We start from the raw sequence: 18,998 nt of genomic DNA, 5'->3' as shown, positions 1-18,998 counted from the left end.
TCTCTCTGCCCCTCCCCTGCTCACACTGTCTCTCTCTCTCTCTCTCTCTCTCTCTCTCTCAGAAATAGATGAAACATTAAAAAAAAATTCAGAAAAAAATAAACGAAACATTTTTTAGTTTAACCATCACATGACTTCTGCTCAGACAAGAGAGTGCTCTTGTATATTCCTGCTAATCGCCAAGGAATGCGGGCCTGTCAGAACACTGGTCACGGTGGCCCTTGTTCTGTCTGCTGCCCGGGGAAGGTCAAGGCCGCTGAGCACTGGCGGCCAGCAGGCTGTATGACATTCTGACCGACTGTCCACTTTTCAGAGAAATGCTCTTGCTGCTTTTTTCCATAACCTTTTGCCATCTTTTGAGTTTTCTAGTTTATTGACACTGTTTTTCGCTTTAAAAAAAACGTTCTCAGCCTTCTCACAAAGTGAATAGTATGTGTGTGTATGATTTGGAGCCTGAGTCATTTGGCTCAATTTTTGGGTGTTAGTCCAATCCACGGTTAGCAATGCTCAGGTGGAAAAGCAAAGCCCAGGGAGCACCTGGGTGGCTCAGGTAGCTAAGCAGCCAACTTTGGCTCAGGTCTTGGTCTCACAGCTCGAAGGCTCATAAGCTCGAGCCCTGCATCAGGCTCTGTGCTGACGGCCCAGAGCCTGGAGCCCGCTTCGGATCCTGTGTCTCCCTCTCTTTCTGCCCCACGTCTGCTCACGCTCTGTCTGTCTCTCTCGCTTTCAAAAATAAATAAATATTTTTAAAAAATTTTTAAAAAGGAAAGCAAAGTCTGCCTACTACATTATGCTCCGTGAGATAAGCGAGACGCAAAAGGGCAAATGATGAATGATCCCACTTATGTGAGGTCCCCGGGGGGTCAAATCCACAGAGGCAGAAAGAGCAGTGGGCGCCAGGGTCTGGGGGAGGAGAATGGGGAGTTAGTGTTTAATGGGGACAGAGCTTCGGTTTGGGAAGGTGAAAATATTCTGGAGATGGATGGTTTCACAATAACGTGAAGATACCTAATGCCACAGAACTGTACACTTAAAAATGGCTACCATGGCTGGGCGCCTGGGTGGCTCAGTCAGTTAAGCGTCCAAGTTCAGCTCAGCTCATGATCTTGCAGTTCGTGGCTTCAAGCCACGCATTGGGCTCTGTGCTGACAGCTCAAAGCTTGGAGACTGCTTCGGATTCTGTGTCTCCTTCTCTCTCTGCCCCTACCCCGCTCTCTCTCTCTCTCTCTCTCTGAAAAATAAACATTAAAAAAATTTTTTAATGGCTACCATGGTAAACTTTCTGTTATGTTTACTTTACCACAACTTTACAAATGGGGAAAAAAAGTGTGTGGGGTTTATTCATGGGTAGTAGAAGGCTGAATACTCTTTTCCTACATTTTTCAAAGTTTGTTTATATGTTGAGAGACGAGAGAGAGAGAGAGAGAGAGAAAGAGAGAGAGAGAGAAGCAAGCAAGAGACAGCAGAGGGAGAGAGAGAGAGAGAGAAAGAATGCCAAACAGGCTTAGCATTGTCAGCGCAGAACCCAACGTGGGGCTTGAACTCACAGACCGCGAGATCATTCATGACCTGAGCTGAAACCAAGAGTCGGACACTTAACTGACTGCACCACCCAGGCGCCCTGTTTTCCCTTTTCTTTTTTATTTGTCTTTTTTAACCACAATTAAGAAAAAAGAGGGGAACGCACGTTACGATCCAAGGCTTGCTTTGTAAATGCACTGGTGTGTCTGCCTTTAACCCTGGCCTCCGAGGAAGTCTTGGACACACCCCACAACATCTCTGCTTCCGCAAGCCTGACTCAGTTCACTCCTGCTCCAGACCACTCGGGCTTTACTCAGAAGCCAACAGGCCTTTCTCCTCCTTCCTCAGAATCAGGGAAACGTAGTTTGTTGGAGCCAGAAGTGTGAGGCTCTCTGCAAGAACCTAGGACCTTGAGGTCAGAGACTTTGAATGGTTGGTGGACAAGACCCCACGCCCAGCACCCTGCAGTCACAAAGAGGGACTCAGGAGGGTTTAGTGCCCTCCTAGAAGGATGGGAGGAGGGTGGTTTGAGCCTCTCATCAGAGCAAGTTTCAAATAGCTATTGTTTCTCTGAGTCTTCAAAACTGTTTAATTGAGGCACATAATAAAATACATAAATCTTAAGTATACAGCTTGATACATCTTCCATATGTATATACACATAGACATACACATACATACGTGTGTGTGCCCTTCCAGCAACTCAGAATTCTCCTCTTCCCCCTTCCTAGGTAATACCTCTCTCCTGGGCATTCACCCTTCTGACTTATGCAAGCATAGATTGGTTTTGTCTTCTGGAACTTGATAGAAACGGAATCGTAGAACATAGTCTTTTGTGTGTGAGTTCTTGTCCAACCATCTCGCTGCTCACGTTGTGTTTTTTTGTTTGGTTTGGTTTGGTTTGGTTTTTTAATGTGTATTTATCTTTGGGAGAGAAAGACAGAGCACGAGTTGGGGACTGGGCAGAGAGATCATGACCTGAGCCGAAGTTGGACGCTTAACCGACTGAGTCACCTAGATGCCCCTGGGTTTTTTTTGTTTTGTTTTTGCTTTAATTTTTAAATGTTTATTTATTTAGAGAGAGAGACAGAACATGAGCAGGGAGGGCAGGGAGGGAGAGAGACACAGAATTCAAAGCAGGCTTCAGGCTCTGAGCTGTCAGCACAGAGCCCAGCGCGAGGCTCTAACTCATGAACAGCAAGATCATGACCTGAGCCGAAGTCGGAAGCTCAACTGACTGAGCCACCCAGGGGCCCCAGTTTCATTTTGTTTTAAAGTTTACTTATTTATTTATTCTGAGAGAGAGAGATCAGGAGTTGGGGAGGGGCAGAAAGAAGGAGAGAGAATCCCAAACAGGCTCCACACCACCAGCACAGAGCCCGACATGGGGCTCAAACTCACTGACCATGAGACCAGATGGGCCGCTCAACCGACTGAGCCACCTGGGCTCCCCTTGCTGCTCCCTTTGTATCCGAAGAACACGAACAACTAATCCGTTAGGTGGGGCCATTGGAACAAAGAGCTTTAGGGCGGGAACATTAAGAAATTGGAGATTCAGCCACCTGTAAACATTTAGCAGATGGGAAAGGGGAGCTATGGGCCCCCTGTCCTGATTCTGTCCGTGGGCAGGCATACAGACGGGGTCTTGAATCTGCGTCTTTGATTCTTCCCCACCCATCCTTGTGATCCTTAGTGACTTTCACGGTCGCGGTAGCTCACACTTCAGGGTCTGACAAAATGAATCCTTTTAACATTTCATAAAATGTAAATATGATTCACACCGGCCTTACGGCACTGGAACATATCGTCATGAATTCTTTACAGTTGTTAGAAGCTGAGTTATGTGTGTTATTTAATTCTGCAATTCCCACATTCAAAGTCTGTTATTATGCAACTTTTTCTCCCTCCTTGGCCCTCTTGGAAATCATTCCTTCTTCATCCAGTGCACTTTGATTCAATCTGGAGTTAAATGTGAAAGTCCATGTTTTGGGTTGGCAAGAAGCCTTCAAACGGCCACAGTCCCAGAGAGATTTATGCGCAGATGTATCCACATGCTCCAGAACGGAGCAGAATCCCTTGAAGCCTCCGTTTCTTCATTGGCAGAAGGAGGGGATGATATTAACACCCACTCTGTGGGGCGGGTGCGGACATTTATAAATACTTACCGAATACGAGCATGAAGGCTGCACGTACAATGAACACTCACTGAGTATTCGTTGTAGTTATCGCCTGGACATGCCTGGTGCCTAGATTCCAGAGGCTTCTCACCTGGGAGAGAGACTGATTAGTTTCTGCAGCAGCAGCTTGTGTTGCGTCCTGTTTTACGTGGATGGGAGAACTCACTCTTTCCAGGTCAGCCGGTGGGGGACCGTTGGGAAGACAGTCCCTTCAGTTCACCAGTATGTAGATAGACCTGGCCAGGTTGCTGCCAGGTGGACATGGGGAGGGGTCTGGACCAGTTACCCCCTTCACTGCCTGCAGGGCCTCACTGCCCCGGGGCCACGGATTAGTAAGACTCTGAATTTGGTGGTATGACAGCCTGGCACCCTCGCCCCACGGTGGAGCCCATTAAATAGTTGTGTTGGTGGCTATGCCCAGCCCCTTGGTGTCAGTCAGCAGCTCATTGTGCCTCAGAAGAAACAGCAGCTCCCGGGGCGCCTGGGTAGTTCAGCGGGTTAAGCGTCTGACTTCGCTCAGGTCATGATCTCACAGTTCATGAGTTCGAGCCCCACGTCGGGCTCTGTGCTGACAGCTCAGAGCCTGGAGCCTGCTTCCGATTCTATATCTCCCTCTCTCTCTGCCCTTTGAGAGGGCTCTGTCTCTCGAAAGTAAATAAATGTTGAAAGGGGAAGAAGAGAAGGAGGGAGGGAGGGAGGGAGGGAAGGAAGGAAGGAAGGAAGGAAGGGAGGAAGGGAGGAAGGAAGGGCAGCTCCTCCCTTCCGCTGGTTGACTTGACCAACCTTTGTGGCCTCCAGGAGGGCCGCTCAGGGTGGCAGAATGGACGGGGCAGGGGTGCTGGGGTCCAACCAGAATGTCCCAGCCGCCTCCTGTGTTTGGGGGAAATATGGGGAAGTGAAAGTCTCTTCCTTGAGCTGCAAAGAGTTGCTGGAATCCCATGAGTCAACACCTATAGAAAGGCTTTGATAAACAGTGAATAGGGCCAGGCCGGCAGGGAAGGCGTGGAAAATCTAAGGAGGCCTCCATGCTTGCACAACCCTGAGAGCCAGGGCCTCCTCAGGCTTGCCCCAAGGTGCCTTACTGGCCTCACCCTCGTCCCCGCCCAGCCCTGGGCTTTAGACTGTCCGCCTTAACAGCAGCTAACCTTGATCGACTACCTGGTTCCTTTCTGAGCACTTCATAGGCATTAACTCTTTTCATCCTTACAACGGCTCTAGTATTATCCCCATTTGCAGATGAGGAGAGTGAGGCACAGAGAAGCTAAGGAATTTGCGCAAGGACACAAAGCCGGTGAGTGGCAGAGCCAGGAATCTACCCCAAGCAGTGAGATTCTAGAATTTAAGCTCATAACCATTCTGCAAAGCTACTAAGTTATGCTGATCCACTGGGGGAAGCCCAAACTCCCTGGCCACAACCACTCCCCTTCCCAGCCTGTCCCCTGCCTCTATCTTCTCTGACTCTTCTACCCACATTTCCCTGGGCCTCCAGCCAAAACAAGCTCCATGGAGTGGCCCCGAGGGAGCCACGTTCTTCATACCTCTGTCTTTGCACCAGCTGTTCCCTCCATCGATCCTTCCTGACACCCATCTCGCTATCCCTGGCTGCCAAACTCCTATTTATTTTTCAAGACCCATCTTGAGTTGTGCCTCCTCTGTGAAGCCTTCCTGGACCCCCACCCCTAGACAGTTAATTTCCGACCCCCAGTGTCTGCAGACCTTGCCTTTTCCTTGGCACCTAAGTTTACTTACTATGGGGGGGGGGGTCTGGTGGGGCAGGCGAGCACATGTGAATTCAGCAACTGCTCCCCGCGAGGAATGAAAGCAGGAGGGATTGTATCAATGATGTGAGTGTCCCCACAGGGTAGGCGTGGAGTGTCCCGTCTGCTGGGGTCACTTCCTCGGGCTCTCATGTTCTGAGCCTCCCACGCTCTGAGGGACCATCCGCAATTTAACAAAATGCATTTTGCAAACCGCCTGGCCTCTAAAACCAAATCACTGCGTTGTCAGGTGCTCACCCCGAGGAGCAGGGGTCCGCGCCACGGATGAGCCAACACCAGCCGCAGCCAGAGGACTTGAGGGAGGGATGTTGACGCGCGATGGGACATCTTCCTCAGGGGACAGGGCTGTTTTGGCCAGAAGTACTTTTCTTTTCTCCTTGTGGGCTTGCTTGGGAATCCGACTCCCACGCAGGCTGTGACTGATCAGCCGTGCTGATTCACTGTTATGCCACTGGGCTTCTGCGTTCTGTCTCCCTCCACATCCTGGGCTCTCCTGCATGGCATCATCCACCTTAATAGGTGTCTCCGGGTGCCCAGACCCTGCTGGGAGCTGCTTGGTGCCCGCAGTGGCTAGAGAGGAAAAGGAAGCCAAGCCCCCCGGGAACCACACTCAGAATTGAGCAGCTGGTTATAACCCATCTAAAAAATTTTAAATCACATTTGTCAGTCTTTTAAGCTGTATTTGAGGGATGCCTGGGTGGCTTAGTCGGTTAAGCGTCCGACTTCGGCTCAGGTCGTGAGCTCACAGTCGGTGAGTTCGAGCCCCACGTCATGTTCTGTGCTGACCACTTGGTGCCTGGAGCCTGTTTGGGATTCTGTGTCTCCCTCTCTCTCTCTGCCCCTTTTCCACTCACGGTCTGTCTCTCTCTCTCAAAAATAAACATTAAAAAAAATTTTTTTAACTGTACTTGACAAATCTGGGAGCAAATAAGTTCCCCACTGTGTGTCTGGAAATCCCTTTCTTTGGGCTTATTTTCCTTGCCTGTGTTTTCCCTCACAAAGAGATAAGATGACAGGGAGGGAGAAGAAAGCACAGGGGCGTTTGTACAATATCCTGTGTGATATGGTGATTAATGAATGGTGATGGAAACAATTGGAAATTCCCGCCTGAGAAGCTGCTGGTGGGGCAGAAACTAGCAAGGTTGAGGTTCTCCGAATAAGGAGTGGTTGGAAGGCAGAAGAGTGAAGAAGAGAGGTGTGATTCATGACCCCGAGCCCAGAGCCCACAAGCTTCCCCGGAGCCTGGGAGCCCACACACTGCTGCCCGAGGCTGGGCTGGGCTTGAATTTCTTTCCACCTGGAAGACCTCAAAATCACGCCAGGATCTGGAACCTCGTCTGAGTTTCTGTGGATCTGGGTAACAGATCTTTCAAAATGACTACACCAGTCAAATACTAAGTTTCTGGGGAGGCAAAAGAAACAGATGTTGAAGAAGAAAACGCCCAGCCACTTTCTTTAAACTTTTTTTAAATGCATATTTATTTTTGAGAGAGAGAGAGAGAGACAGAGTGCTAGCAGGGGAGGGTCAGAGAGAGAGGGAGACACAGAATCCGAAGCAGGCTCCAGGCTCCGAGCTGTCAGCACAGAGCCTGACGCGGGGCTCAAACTCACGAACCATGAGATCGTGACCTGAGCTGAAGTCGGATTGCTCAACCGACTGAGCCACCTAGGTGCCCCCCAACCATTTTCTGTAAATTACAGTGCGTCTGTCCCACGCTCAGATGTGCCGACCCAGTAAGGATTGGCTGTGGTGGGAGGTTGAGATTTATTCCACAGTGTTAGAATTTATGATTTCAAGGTATGATTAATGGTGGGGAATGCAGAAGAGAGAAATGTGCAAGCATCATGTTCTCAAACTCCGAGCATCTGTGATGAGTTTTAAGTGGTTTAACTCAAGCAATGAGGGGTCGCTCTGCCTCTGAGTGGAAGAGCTAGGGGGAGGTGGAGAAGGGGGGGTTCTGGATTTCAGGCAGGTACAAAGTTGGATCATCAGCCTCTCACTCCCCATCTCCCCCTTCTACTAATATATTCATCACTGAAGATGAGGGAAGCTGTCCTGTGGGTAATGTGTCCTTGGCTGTGACCCTAGGAAACAGCCTGGCTTATAAATCGTCCCCTCCTGCTGCAAAGGTAGGCGAGCCTTGGCTTTCCTGCGTGTGTTTCCTGGGGGTGAGAAGCTGGGAAGCCAGGTGGAGATTCTCTGGTCTGGGGTGCTAATGGAGAGCTATGAATCACCGCTGGCTGGGCGGTAGAATGGTAGAATGTTCTGGAGGAGGTGGTCACCTCAGAGGCAGAACAAAGAAACATTGTGAGACGATAAAAGTACAACTGAAATGAGTCGTTTAACCCTTTCAAAGCTTCATCTTCGTTTGCAGAATGAGTTAGAAAGTAAATCTAGGTTATTTTGACCCAAAATAAAAAATATAGAGGCACATGGGTGGCTCAGTCAGTTAGGCATCCAACTTCAGCTCAGGTCATGATCTTGTGGTCCATGAGTTCGAGCCCCGCGTCAGGCTCTGTGCTGACAGCTCGGAGCCTGAGCCTGGTTCGGATTCTGTGTCTCCCTCTCTCTCTGCCCCTCGCCTGCTCACACTCTGTCTCTCTCTCTCAAAAATAAATAAACATTATGTATATATAACAGAGGTAGCATTAGTGATCTGTGAAGGAAGGATTGGTGTATTCAATAACTAGAGCTGGCTTTCCATATGGAAAAAAAATAGAAGTGAATCCCTACCTCCCAGCAGAGACAGAAAAAATGTCTTTCCAGTAGAAAGTCCTAGGTCCCATTGGGACTTTATCATTTTTAAAGCTCTCCAGAAGCTGTTTAGAAACCCCTAGTCTGGACTGTTAACTCTCTGGGGACAGGAACTCCCGCAATTTTTGTCATTAAATCATTTGTACCAAGTATGGGCTCCTAGAACATATTATTAACCCAGACAACTTTTGTTGAATAAACACATGATTCCATAGATTCTGAAAGAAAATACTTTTTCTAAAAGAGATTATCCATTTTTCCTGGACTGTCACTAATAGTAAAACAGATTATCGTATCCCAGAATTAGTTGGGGATACTGACCTGCCTGGAAGGAGGAGAGAAGAGCTGATGGGGCGCCTGGGTGGTTCAGTCATTTAAGTATCCAGTATCAGCTCAGGTCATGATCTCGCGGTTCGTGGGTTCAAGCCCCTTGTCCGGCAGCTGGAGCCTAGAGCCTGCTTTGGATTCTGTGTCTCCCTCTCTGTCCCTCCCCCACTCACACTCTGTTTCTCTCTCTCTCCCAAAAATAAATAAAAGTTAAAAAAAAATTTAAGGAAAAAGAAGAGCTGAGTGGGGGCATTGTAGTGAGAGCAGCTTTGTTCTCAAAATCTAATTTAAAGATATTTTAAAATATTACACACGTCATAAGAGAAATAAGACCCACCCCAAGATTTTATTAAACTATATTCTAACTGTGGTCACGACTACTCCTTTATTCATTTATTAAGTGCCTACTTTATGTAATAACACAATCTTTCTAACACGGTTTTTCCTCTTCTTTTGTTTATTAAGGCATAACTTCCATATAATAAACTTCCCCAATTTTAAGTGTACAGTTTGATGAATTGTAGAGTTTGTGTACAGTGTACAGTCACCTCCATGGTCAAGATACAGACTGGTTCTCCCGTCCTGCAAAGGCTCTTCTGGCCCCTGGGCTCCCATCCCCTGCCCCCACCTCCAGCGTCAGCCAACTGTTGGTCTGCTTATGGCCTAACACTTAATGAAAATAACAATAATAATTGTAGGGTCGGGAATTTTTTTAATGTTTATTTGTTTTTGAGAGAGAAGGAGATGGAGCAGGTGCAGGGAAGGGGCAGAGAGAGAGAGGGAGACAGAGAATCCAAAGAGGACTCCGTGCTCACGGCACAGAGCCTGACGCGGGGCTCAAACCCACAGACTTCGAGATCATGACCTGAGCTGAGTCACACATTTAACCAACTGAGCCACCCAGGCGCCCCTGGAGTCGGGAATTTTGAAATAATGCTGTGGCCAAAGGGTGGAAATGCAGACAGAAGAGAAGTAAGAATGGGGAGGAAATTGGTCAGCTGGCTAAGCTGGGCTGCAGTCGGGAAGCTGGACGCAGCCTCGCTTGACAGTGAGTTAGCCCCCCGGAGACCCAGGGTCGGAGGCCGCCGGAGAGCATGCCATGTCTCCCGAGACTGGGTGTTCCAAGAGTTTTTTTTTTTTTACAAATAACTTGGGGAGACATTTTTACGATTGCCGAAAAGGAACGCAAGATTGACATATACCGCTCCGATGGGAGTCTGGCAACTGGGTTTCCGAACACGGATCTGGATTCATTTTAAGTTTTTATTTATTTATTTATTTATTTTGCGATGGGCGGGAGGGGGGTGTGCACAAGCAGAGGAGGGGTAGAGAGAGAGGGAGACAGAGGATCTGAAGCCGGCTCTGTGCTGACAGCAGAGAGCCCTGTGTGAGGCTCACGAACTCACAAACCGGGAGATCACGACCTGAGCCGAAGGCAGACGCTTAACCGACTGAGCCACCCAGGTGCCCCTGGATTCATTTTGACCTGATGTCCTAAAGAGCCCCCAAGCCTTCAGGTCCGTCCCTGAAGATTTTAAATGATGACACTGCTTGAAGATGAAGCATTGGAGTAAATAAAGTTCTGCCAGGGAGAATGTTTTCTCTCTCTGAGGCTGTTAATTAAAAAGCTTGGAGCCCCTGGTTCCCACCAAGATTTATTAGCCCAAACAGAAATACAAGAGTGGTGGTCTGTCTGTCTGTCTGTGAGATGCTGCCAAATGCAGCAAAGGCAAGAATAAGGAGATTACAGTTTTCCACGGACCTGTTGGGGGGCTTGTAACTTCGGCCCCCATGGGACAGCAAGATCCTGAGGCCACCACGGAGAATGACAGGCAAATTCCTGCTGCCTTCCAGTAGGAAGGTGCTCCCGTTCTGATCATAGGAGGCGAAAACAAATGATCAAGGAACAGGGTGCTCTCCGGGCGCCTGGGTGGCTTAGTCGGTTAAGCGTCCGACTTTCGCTCAGGTCATGATCTCGCGGTTCGTGGGTTCGAGCCCCGCGTCGGGCTCTGTGCTGACTGCCAGCTCAGAGCCTGGAGCCTGTTTCAGCCTGTGACTCCCTCTCTCTCTGACCCTCCCCTGCTCACGCTGTCTCTCTCTCTCTCCTAGAAATAAATAAAAAACATTAAAAAAAAAAAAGGGAACAGGGTGCTCTCAAAGATCAGAACAGGGAGGGACATGAAGCAGGAAGACTGGGGAGCGGGGGGAGAGGTTGGGGGGGCACCGAGGAGGCTGGTCAGGGAAGGTCACTCTGAGGAGATGACCTTTGAGCTGAGACTGGAATGACCAAAAGGACCCAGGTTTTGCTAGAGAAAGAGCCTTTTAGAAATCAGGACTAGCACGTACAAAGGCCCCGGGGATGGGAAAGAGGTTCACGTGGTCAAGAAAGAAGGCCAAGGTGGTCGCTGAGCACGGTGACCAAAACAGAGAGGGGCACAAGCTGGAGTTGGAGAGATGAAGACATTTTGCCCCCAAAATGCAAACCGAAGCCGTCTTGAAGGCAAAGTCGGGAAGGCAGTCGAGGTGGTGTCCTGGCGCCCTGAGGCTCGCGTCACGGCTGGGCAGTAGCTGGGGATGCGAACAGGCGATGCCAACAGTCGCAAAGTCACTTCTGACTCAGGTACTAATCACGGACTGGGAGCTGGCAGGAAATGGGAGGTTTTTTCTGGCCCAGCCCCCTCCTTTTATAAATGGGGGAACAGAGGCCCAAAAAGGGTAAAGTTCTTCCCTCACAGACAGAGGGCTCCATTAACACACTATATAAAGAGCGGCTGGCTGGCCCAGGCCAGAGCAGAGCAAACAAGGGGGAGAGAGGTTCAATAAGAGGTGGACGGGGGGCGCCTGGGTGGCTCAGTTGGTTAAGCGTCCGACTTCGGCTCAGGTCATGATCTCACAGTTCGTGGGTTCGAGCCCCGTGTCGGGCTCTGTGCTGACAGCTAGCTCAGAGCCTGGAGCCTGTTTCAGATTCTGTGTCTCCCTCCCTCTCTCTGACCCTCCCCTGCTTGTGCTCTCTCTCTCTCAAAAATAAATAAATAAACATTTAAAGAAAGAAGAAGAAGAAGAGGTGGACGGAAGTCCCAGCATTTTATCACACATAGCTGCTGGCATGGGGAATACAAGTATGCTCATACCTTCCCGTGGGAAGAAGAATGCATGTAGCTCTCATGCAAGCTAGCAGTTTTGATAAAATTAAAGCATGTGGCCGGTCAAAAAACTGGAAGGAACTCAAATGTCACCCAGCAGGTGCATGGAAATAAATGCACTGTGGTCTATACAGATAATAGCACACTACTTACGAATAAAAAAAAAAAAGTACTAATCCCTGCAGGAAAAGTGGATTAATCTCACAAATATGCTAAGCAGAGAAACCAGGTACGAAAGAGAATATACTGTAGGATTCTGTTTATATGAAGGTCTGGATGGGGCAAAACCAATGGATAGTTTTCTGGGACCAGAAGCCCAGGCTGACTGCAAAATGACATTAAAGGAACACTTAGGGGTGATGAAAAATTTATATATTTTGATTGTGATAGTGGTCATGTGTGTATACATTTGTTAAAACTCTTAAAATGAGTGGGTCATTAAAAAATGTATGGAAATTATAGCTCAGTAAAGTTGACTTTATTTTTTATTTTGAGAGAGAGAGGGAAAGAGAAAGCACATGCGCACAAGAGGTAGATATGGCACATGCTCAAGTGAGCAGGGGAGGGACAGGGTGGGGGGAGAGAATCCCAAGCAGACTCCACGTTCAATGCCGAGGCCTAGGTGGGGCTCAAGCCCACAAACTGTGAGATCATGACATGAACTGAAATCAAGAGTTGGACGTTTAACCAACTGAGCCACCCAGGCGCCCCTCAATAAATTTGCTTTTAACTTTTTTTAACATTAATTCAATTTTGAGAGACAGAGAGAGACAGAGCGTGAGCAGGGGTGGGGCAGAGAGAGAGGGAGACCCAGAATCAGCAGCAGGCTCCAGGCTCTGAGCTGTCAGCCCAGAGCCCAATGCAGGGCTCAAACCCACAGACGGAGAGATTATGACCTGAGCTTAACCAGATGCTTACCCAAGCACACCAAGAAATTTGTTTTTAAAAATAAATTTATGGAGGGGCGCCTGGGTGGCTTAGTCGGTTAACCGTCCGACTTTCGCTTAGGTCATGATCTCACGGTTCATGGGTTCGAGCCCTGTGTCGGGCTCTGTGCTGACGGCTAGCTCAGAGCCTGGAGCCTGTTTCAGATTCTGTGTCTCCCTCTCTCTCTGACCCTCCCCTGCTCATGCTGTCTCTCTCTCTCAGAACTAAATTTTAAAAATTAAAAAAATAAATATTTTAAAAATAAATTTATGAAAAGGTTGGAGAAAGCATAGCTGGTTAGATTGCTTTTGACTCATTGGCTGGACACTTACTGGGCACCTTCCATGAGCAGGTGCATGAACAGGTACTGAGCACACCTTTGTGCCGGAACATGGTGGGACAGAATACCCATGTCAGCCCTGCATGTCTCTGTGAGCCCCTGGGTTCCCTCCATGGGACTCACCTACACGTGACCGCCCCCTCATCCGCTGCCCCCGGCCGTCAGCTACCCAGAGATCCAAAATCAGGACCCAAGTTGGGGAAGGGGCCAAGATGGCTCTCGTTCATGAATCAGGGCCCCGTCCTGACCAATTGCATACACCTCTGTTTAATGATCAACCCCCATCTCACTGGCTTGATATTGTCCATTCAGATCATTTTGCGGAACCCCAGTCTGCAGTATTAGCATCATTTAGCTCTAACTTTCAAAGTTCGTTGACACAATGTGTTTATATCTAATATGCATACGTTTTCCTAGCCTCCACTACTGTAGGTATGCGTATCCCCGGCGGGCGAAGTGCTCAGGGCAGGAGACAGCAGCTCTTTGCAAACAAATATGTCGCTGTAAATAGATGGTTTCTGTACGTGGACTTTCGTCTACAGTCACATTGAGAAGAGGTGTGGCAGTTTCTCAGATACCTGCACAGACAGGGTATCTGAACACTTATTGCACAAGGCATCTAGGATGCGGCATAGTGTTTCTAACTTTTAGAAAAATTAATCAAGGAAACAAGAGGGACACCTGGGTGGCTCCGTCAGTTAAACATCCGGCTTCAGCTCAGGTCACGATCTCATGGTTTGGGTCCCACGTTGGGCTCTGTGCTGACAGCTCAGAGCCTGGAGCCTGCTTCGGATTCTGTGTCTCCCTCGCTCTCTGACCCTCTGCTCATGCTCTGTCTCTCAGAAATAAACTTTAAAACATTTTTTTAAATAAAGCAAACAGATACTTGTCAGAACCCCATCGGTCATAGCCTGGCTCTTTCCCATCGGTAAGGACAGCACTGTCATTTTACACCACTCTCCTTCTGAGACCAGGAGGGAGGGAGCAAAGGTGTCAGAGAGGGTGTCCTCCCCGGAACAGCAGCGGGGAAGGCAGCACATCTGGAGATCCAAAGCATCCTGCTCACTCCCGTTTTTCTTCCTTCTTCCAGAAGCTTCCGAGATTGCTCTGCCACCTGGAAGTGGCCTTACAGTTCTCATAACGCCTGGGACCCCAGCTCTGCCAGTGAAGCCCTGTTACATCATCAGTAGTAAAAGACATTTAACCACGTTGACCATCAGATCTGGAGAAAAGGTGGTCTTTTCCTTTAACTGCCAGGACCCAGAGAAGCACTTTGTCATTGAGATCCAGAAGAATATTGGTAAGTACACACTCATTAACTGTTTGGCCTCCCTGCCTCTGCCTTCCGGTGCTGAACCGGTCTCTAATGCTAGAGAGGTAAGATCTATTCTGAAAGTCCACACTGTTTAGCTGTTATGTGGCAACAGATGGTTCTAAGTGCTTTACGCAGGTTAAGTTCTTGAATCTCCAAAACAGCCCTTCGAGAAACTCACAGAGACGGTGAATGCACAAGAGAGGGAAAGGCAGAGAGACAGAGAGGGAGAGAGAGAGAATCCCAAGCAGGCTCCGCACCGTCCGCGCAGAGCCCAGTGCGGGGCTCAGTCTCACGAACCGTGAGATCGTGACCTGAGCCAAAATCGAGAGTCGGACACTGAACCGACTGAGCCCCCCAGGCATCCACCACACTGTTTCTTGATAAAGCTTCAGATCTTCAGGTCTGGGATACTCCAGCTGATGTGCCAAAGTGCTTTTCAACTAAAGTTTAATGGTTTTTGGGTTTTTTTATGTTTTATTTATTTCTGAGAGAGAGAGAGACATAGCGTGAGCAGGGAAGGGTCAGAGAGAGAGGGAGACACAGACTCCTAAACAGACTCCAGGCTCTGAGCTAGCTGTCAACACAGAGCCCCAACACAGGGCTCGAACCCACAAACCGTGAGATCATGACCTGAGCCAAAGTTGGACGCTCAACTGACTGAGCCACCCAGGCGCCCCATAAAGTTTAACGTTTTTAAACTGGAACTTTAAAGCTAATTTAATTCAAATTTAAACTAATTTCATTTTAAGCTAAAATTTTGCCGACGAGGAGCAAAAAGGAAAGGTGTCAGAAGACAAAGGAATTGGAGGGGCTTCTGGCTGGCTGAGTCAGTGGAGCATGTGACTCTTGATCTCGGGGTTGTAGGTTTGAGTCTCATGTTGGATGTAGAGATTACTTTATTTTTTTTTTAATGTTTTTTATTTATTTCTAGGAGAGAGAGAGAGAGAGACAGCGTGAGCAGGGGAGGGTCAGAGAGAGAGGGAGTCACAGACTGAAACAGGCTCCAGGCTCTGAGCTGGCAGTCAGCACAGAGCCCGACGCGGGGCCCGAACCCACGAACCGCGAGATCATGACCTAAGCGAAAGTCGGACGCTTAACCGACTAAGCCACCCAAGCGCCCCGAGATTACTTAAAAATAAAATTTTTTTAAAAAAGAAAAGGAGTGGCGGATTGAGCAGATACAGATGGAGAGGTGAGTCCGCAAAGCACGCTGAGGAAAACAGAAGCTTTGAGGCTTAGGGATCTAGGTCTGGCTTCAAGCTTCAGGCTCCTGGTCATCTGAGCTCATCACATGGCTTCATAGGAGTCACTTAACTGCTTTGTGACTTGGGGTTTTAGTCTGTAAAGTAAGAGTCATTGCACCAACCAATAGGGTTCTCATGAGGGTGAAATAAACTAATCACTGAAAATGTCTGACACAAGGATTCAACAAACTCTCTTTGGTATTATTGCTATTGCTATTACTCACAACTTGAACTTGGGACGAAGAGATTCACATGAGATATAATAACCAGGCAGAAAGAATTACATGTGTAATTTCCTAATCATTTTAAGGTGGGCATGCCAACGAGGCACATAAATGTAGTAACAACAATGAGAACACTATTTGGGATCCAATCAAAGCCATACTCAAAAAATGTCTTTGCTGGGGCACCTGGGTGGCTCAGTCGGTTAAGCGTCCGACTTCAGCTCAGGTCATGATCTCAGGTTTGAGGGTTCGAGCCCCACGTCGAGCTCTGTGCTGACAGCTCAGAGCCTGGAGCCTGCTTCAAGATTCTGTGTCTCCCTCTCTCTCTGACCCTCCCCTGCTCACACTGTCTCTGTCTCTCTCTCTCTCCCTCAGAAATAAATAAAACATTAAAAAAAATTTTTAATAAAAAAATTAAATAAATAAACATTAAAATATTTTAGAAATTTCTTTGCTTTCCATTGAAAATAAATGAATCAGGCAATAGATAAGCAAGAAAAGAGATAAACCTTAGGAAGAAGACATTCAGAAAAACAAAAGAAATTAAAGTGCTTACCTGCAGCTTTGAAACTCCATCTGGTAACTAAAGCTAAAGTGTGGTTCTCTGTAAAGACTAATTAAATAGATCTCTGACTAGTCTCCTGGAAAAAAGAAAGAGAAAATACAAACATACAGCTTTGAAAGGCTAAACGTTGCTTTCATGACATTTACAGAGGCGATTTCTAAAATAGACTGTGTACACCATTATGCTAATAAATGTGAAAATCTGAATAAAAGGAATGATTTTCAGGGAAAATTCAGTGAGCCAGATTGACTCATAGAAAGGTAAGAAACCCAAATCGGTAAATAACCAAGGAGACTGGAAAAAATATGCAAGATGGAGGAAAGCGGGGTTTGGGTTATTAGAGATGGTTTCACAGAGGATCCTATAATACGTCAGGGAGAAGATAATTTCTATAATATTTAAACCATTCTAGGGGCTTAGTTGGTTGAGTGCCCGACTCTTGATTTCGGCTCAGGTCATGATCCCAAAAAAATTCTAGAAGTTGGCAAGCCTTTTCTGTAAAAGCCTGGAGGGTAGATATCTCAGAGCATCTCTGCCCTGTAACAGCACAAAATCAGCCACTTATAATAGGTAAACTAAGGGCAGTGACATCCCACGGGTTTCTTCTCAGTAGCAGGTATTGGGCGGGACCAGCCCCACAAGCTGTGATTTGCTGACCCCCTCCCTATTCTAGAGCACAGAAAGAGGTGTCATTTCACAATTCGTGGAATAAAGCTCTTACAACCCTAACATCCAATGTGCCAGAGCATAAAAACGAAGACCGCTGTCTAACTAGGGTGACGGGATCCCACAGGAGCCCAGGGGAAGCCAATCCATGTGGCCCTGGGCACACTGGAGGCGTGGCTGCCGAGCCTGGAAAGAAGTGACTACATGGCATGAAGTTTCCATGAGCTCCTAAGAATAGGTACTCTTTACCCACACACAAAAGCTATGCTGGCCAACTTCCTCACCCTATTATCTAACCCTGTTTCGTAGGTTAGGCAACGTGCCTACCTTGCTGGCAAGAACTCAGGTGGACCAGACACTTTCCCCTTGGGGTGTCGTGCATTGCAGACACACTTGTCACCCAGACTCCAGGACTGCTTTGCAACAATGACCGTTCGGGTGCCAATGACCTCGGAGCTCCTTAGACAGCTCTGAAAGTCTCCCGTAATCCTGCTTCGCGTTGCCGGCACTTTCAGACCCCACTGGAGGGAGCAGTAAGGATTCGAAGAGTCCCCTTAGAGTGGCCGGGAGCCAGGGCACCGGTCCCCTTGATTCCCTGCCGGGGACGATGACAGCCTCGCTGTTCTGTGTCTGCTCTCTGTCACTTCCTCCACATGCTTACTCCCTCCTCCAGAGCAGGGTTTCTTGCTTTGATTTAAAAGACTTAGGAAACAAAAGTGCATCAAAGGATGTCATCAGCTGCTGGCCTTTAAAAAAAAAAAAATGTCAACTGCAGTGGTAATAAAACCCCAACATTACAGCCGCCAGGCAGGTCCATAACTGTGCCTCCGGGTTCCAGCCGTTAAGGGGGTTGGGCGTTCAGAGCGTACTTGGTATGTCGACGGGAAAAGCAGTTTTGAAAGGTGGAGCTTGGCAGTGTGCCTTAAAAATTGTGAAACCGTGACTTTCTCAGACCGGGGGAAGTGGGATAGATATCCCATAGCACAGGCTCTATTGCAAAGGGCCTCCATCTGGCCTCCAGGAAGGCTGGAGTCGAGGCCCACCGACTGAACTGCAGTGACTAAATCTAGAAAACACTGTAGCGAGGAGGTGACTTGCGTTTGGTTTGGAAGCAGAGCCTGACACGAGGATTTTTTGTTGTTAATATTTTTAATGTTTAGAGGCACCTGGGTGACTCACTTGGTTAAGCCTCCGACTCCAGCTCAGGTCATGATCTCATGGGTCCTGAGTTCGAGCCCCATGTCAGGCTCTGTGCTGAAAGCTCAGAGCCTGGAGCCTGCTTTATATTCTGTGTCTCCCTCTCTCTCTGCCCCTCCCCTGCTCGTGCTCTGTCTCTCTGTCTCTCAAAAAATAAAACCTAAAAAAAATATTTTTAAATATTTTTAATGTTTATTTTTGAGAAAGAGGGAGAACGAGTAAGGGAGGGGTAGAGACGGGGGGGGGGGACAGAAGATCCAAAGCAGGTTCCGTGCTAACAGCAGAGAGCCCGATGCCGGCTTCAAACTTCTGAACCGGGAGATCATGACCTGAGCTGAAGTCGGAGGCTTAACCGACTGAGCCACCCAGGCGCCCCGACACGGGGATTTTTTAAGTCATTTGTCGAGAGAGTGTGCTTGGAAGAAACTTATGAAGCAGTGAGAAAAGCGGGGTAGAGCCAAAGGAAGAAGTAAGCAAAGGTGTGGTTTTAGATGGTGTAACCACAGGCTGATGCTGGCATCGGAGCGCCAACCCCAGGCTGTGTGACACGAAGCAGGGAGGTCTGGCTTATTCACTTCTGCCTTGGGCTGCTAGCCATCCTGGGACATTGGGAAGGGGGCAGAAGGAGGTGGAAGAAGGGGCGGGTAGGTGCAGGATGACCTCTCAGGCTTTTTGGCCCAAGGGGGCTCCCCCAGCCGAGGCGGTTCCCCAGAGAAGAGTGAGCTATTGGCCGCCAACACTCACGCAGCCAGGAGAGGGTGCGCCTGCCTGGCGGCCCCACGTCTGCCACAGGAGTGGAGAGGAGCAGTGAGTGGCCTG

The 18,998-nt window shown here is 48.5% G+C and overlaps 1 protein-coding gene across 1 annotated transcript in view; it reads left to right on the top strand.

The window, feature by feature from the left end:
• Window positions 1-18,998, top strand: part of CDCP1 (CUB domain containing protein 1) — a 55,564-nt gene that overhangs the window by 15,597 nt on the left and 20,969 nt on the right. The window contains exon 2 of the mRNA XM_077777285.1: window positions 14,059-14,268. Coding sequence (XP_077633411.1) covers window positions 14,059-14,268 — 210 coding nt within the window. The remainder of the gene's footprint in view (window positions 1-14,058; window positions 14,269-18,998) is intronic.

The sequence above is a fragment of the Crocuta crocuta genome, unplaced genomic scaffold (assembly GCF_008692635.1).
Source record: "Crocuta crocuta isolate KB4526 unplaced genomic scaffold, BGI_CrCroc_1.0 scaffold77, whole genome shotgun sequence".
Classification (NCBI taxonomy): domain Eukaryota; kingdom Metazoa; phylum Chordata; class Mammalia; order Carnivora; family Hyaenidae; genus Crocuta; species Crocuta crocuta.
This window is presented reverse-complemented; position numbering and strand designations above follow the sequence as displayed.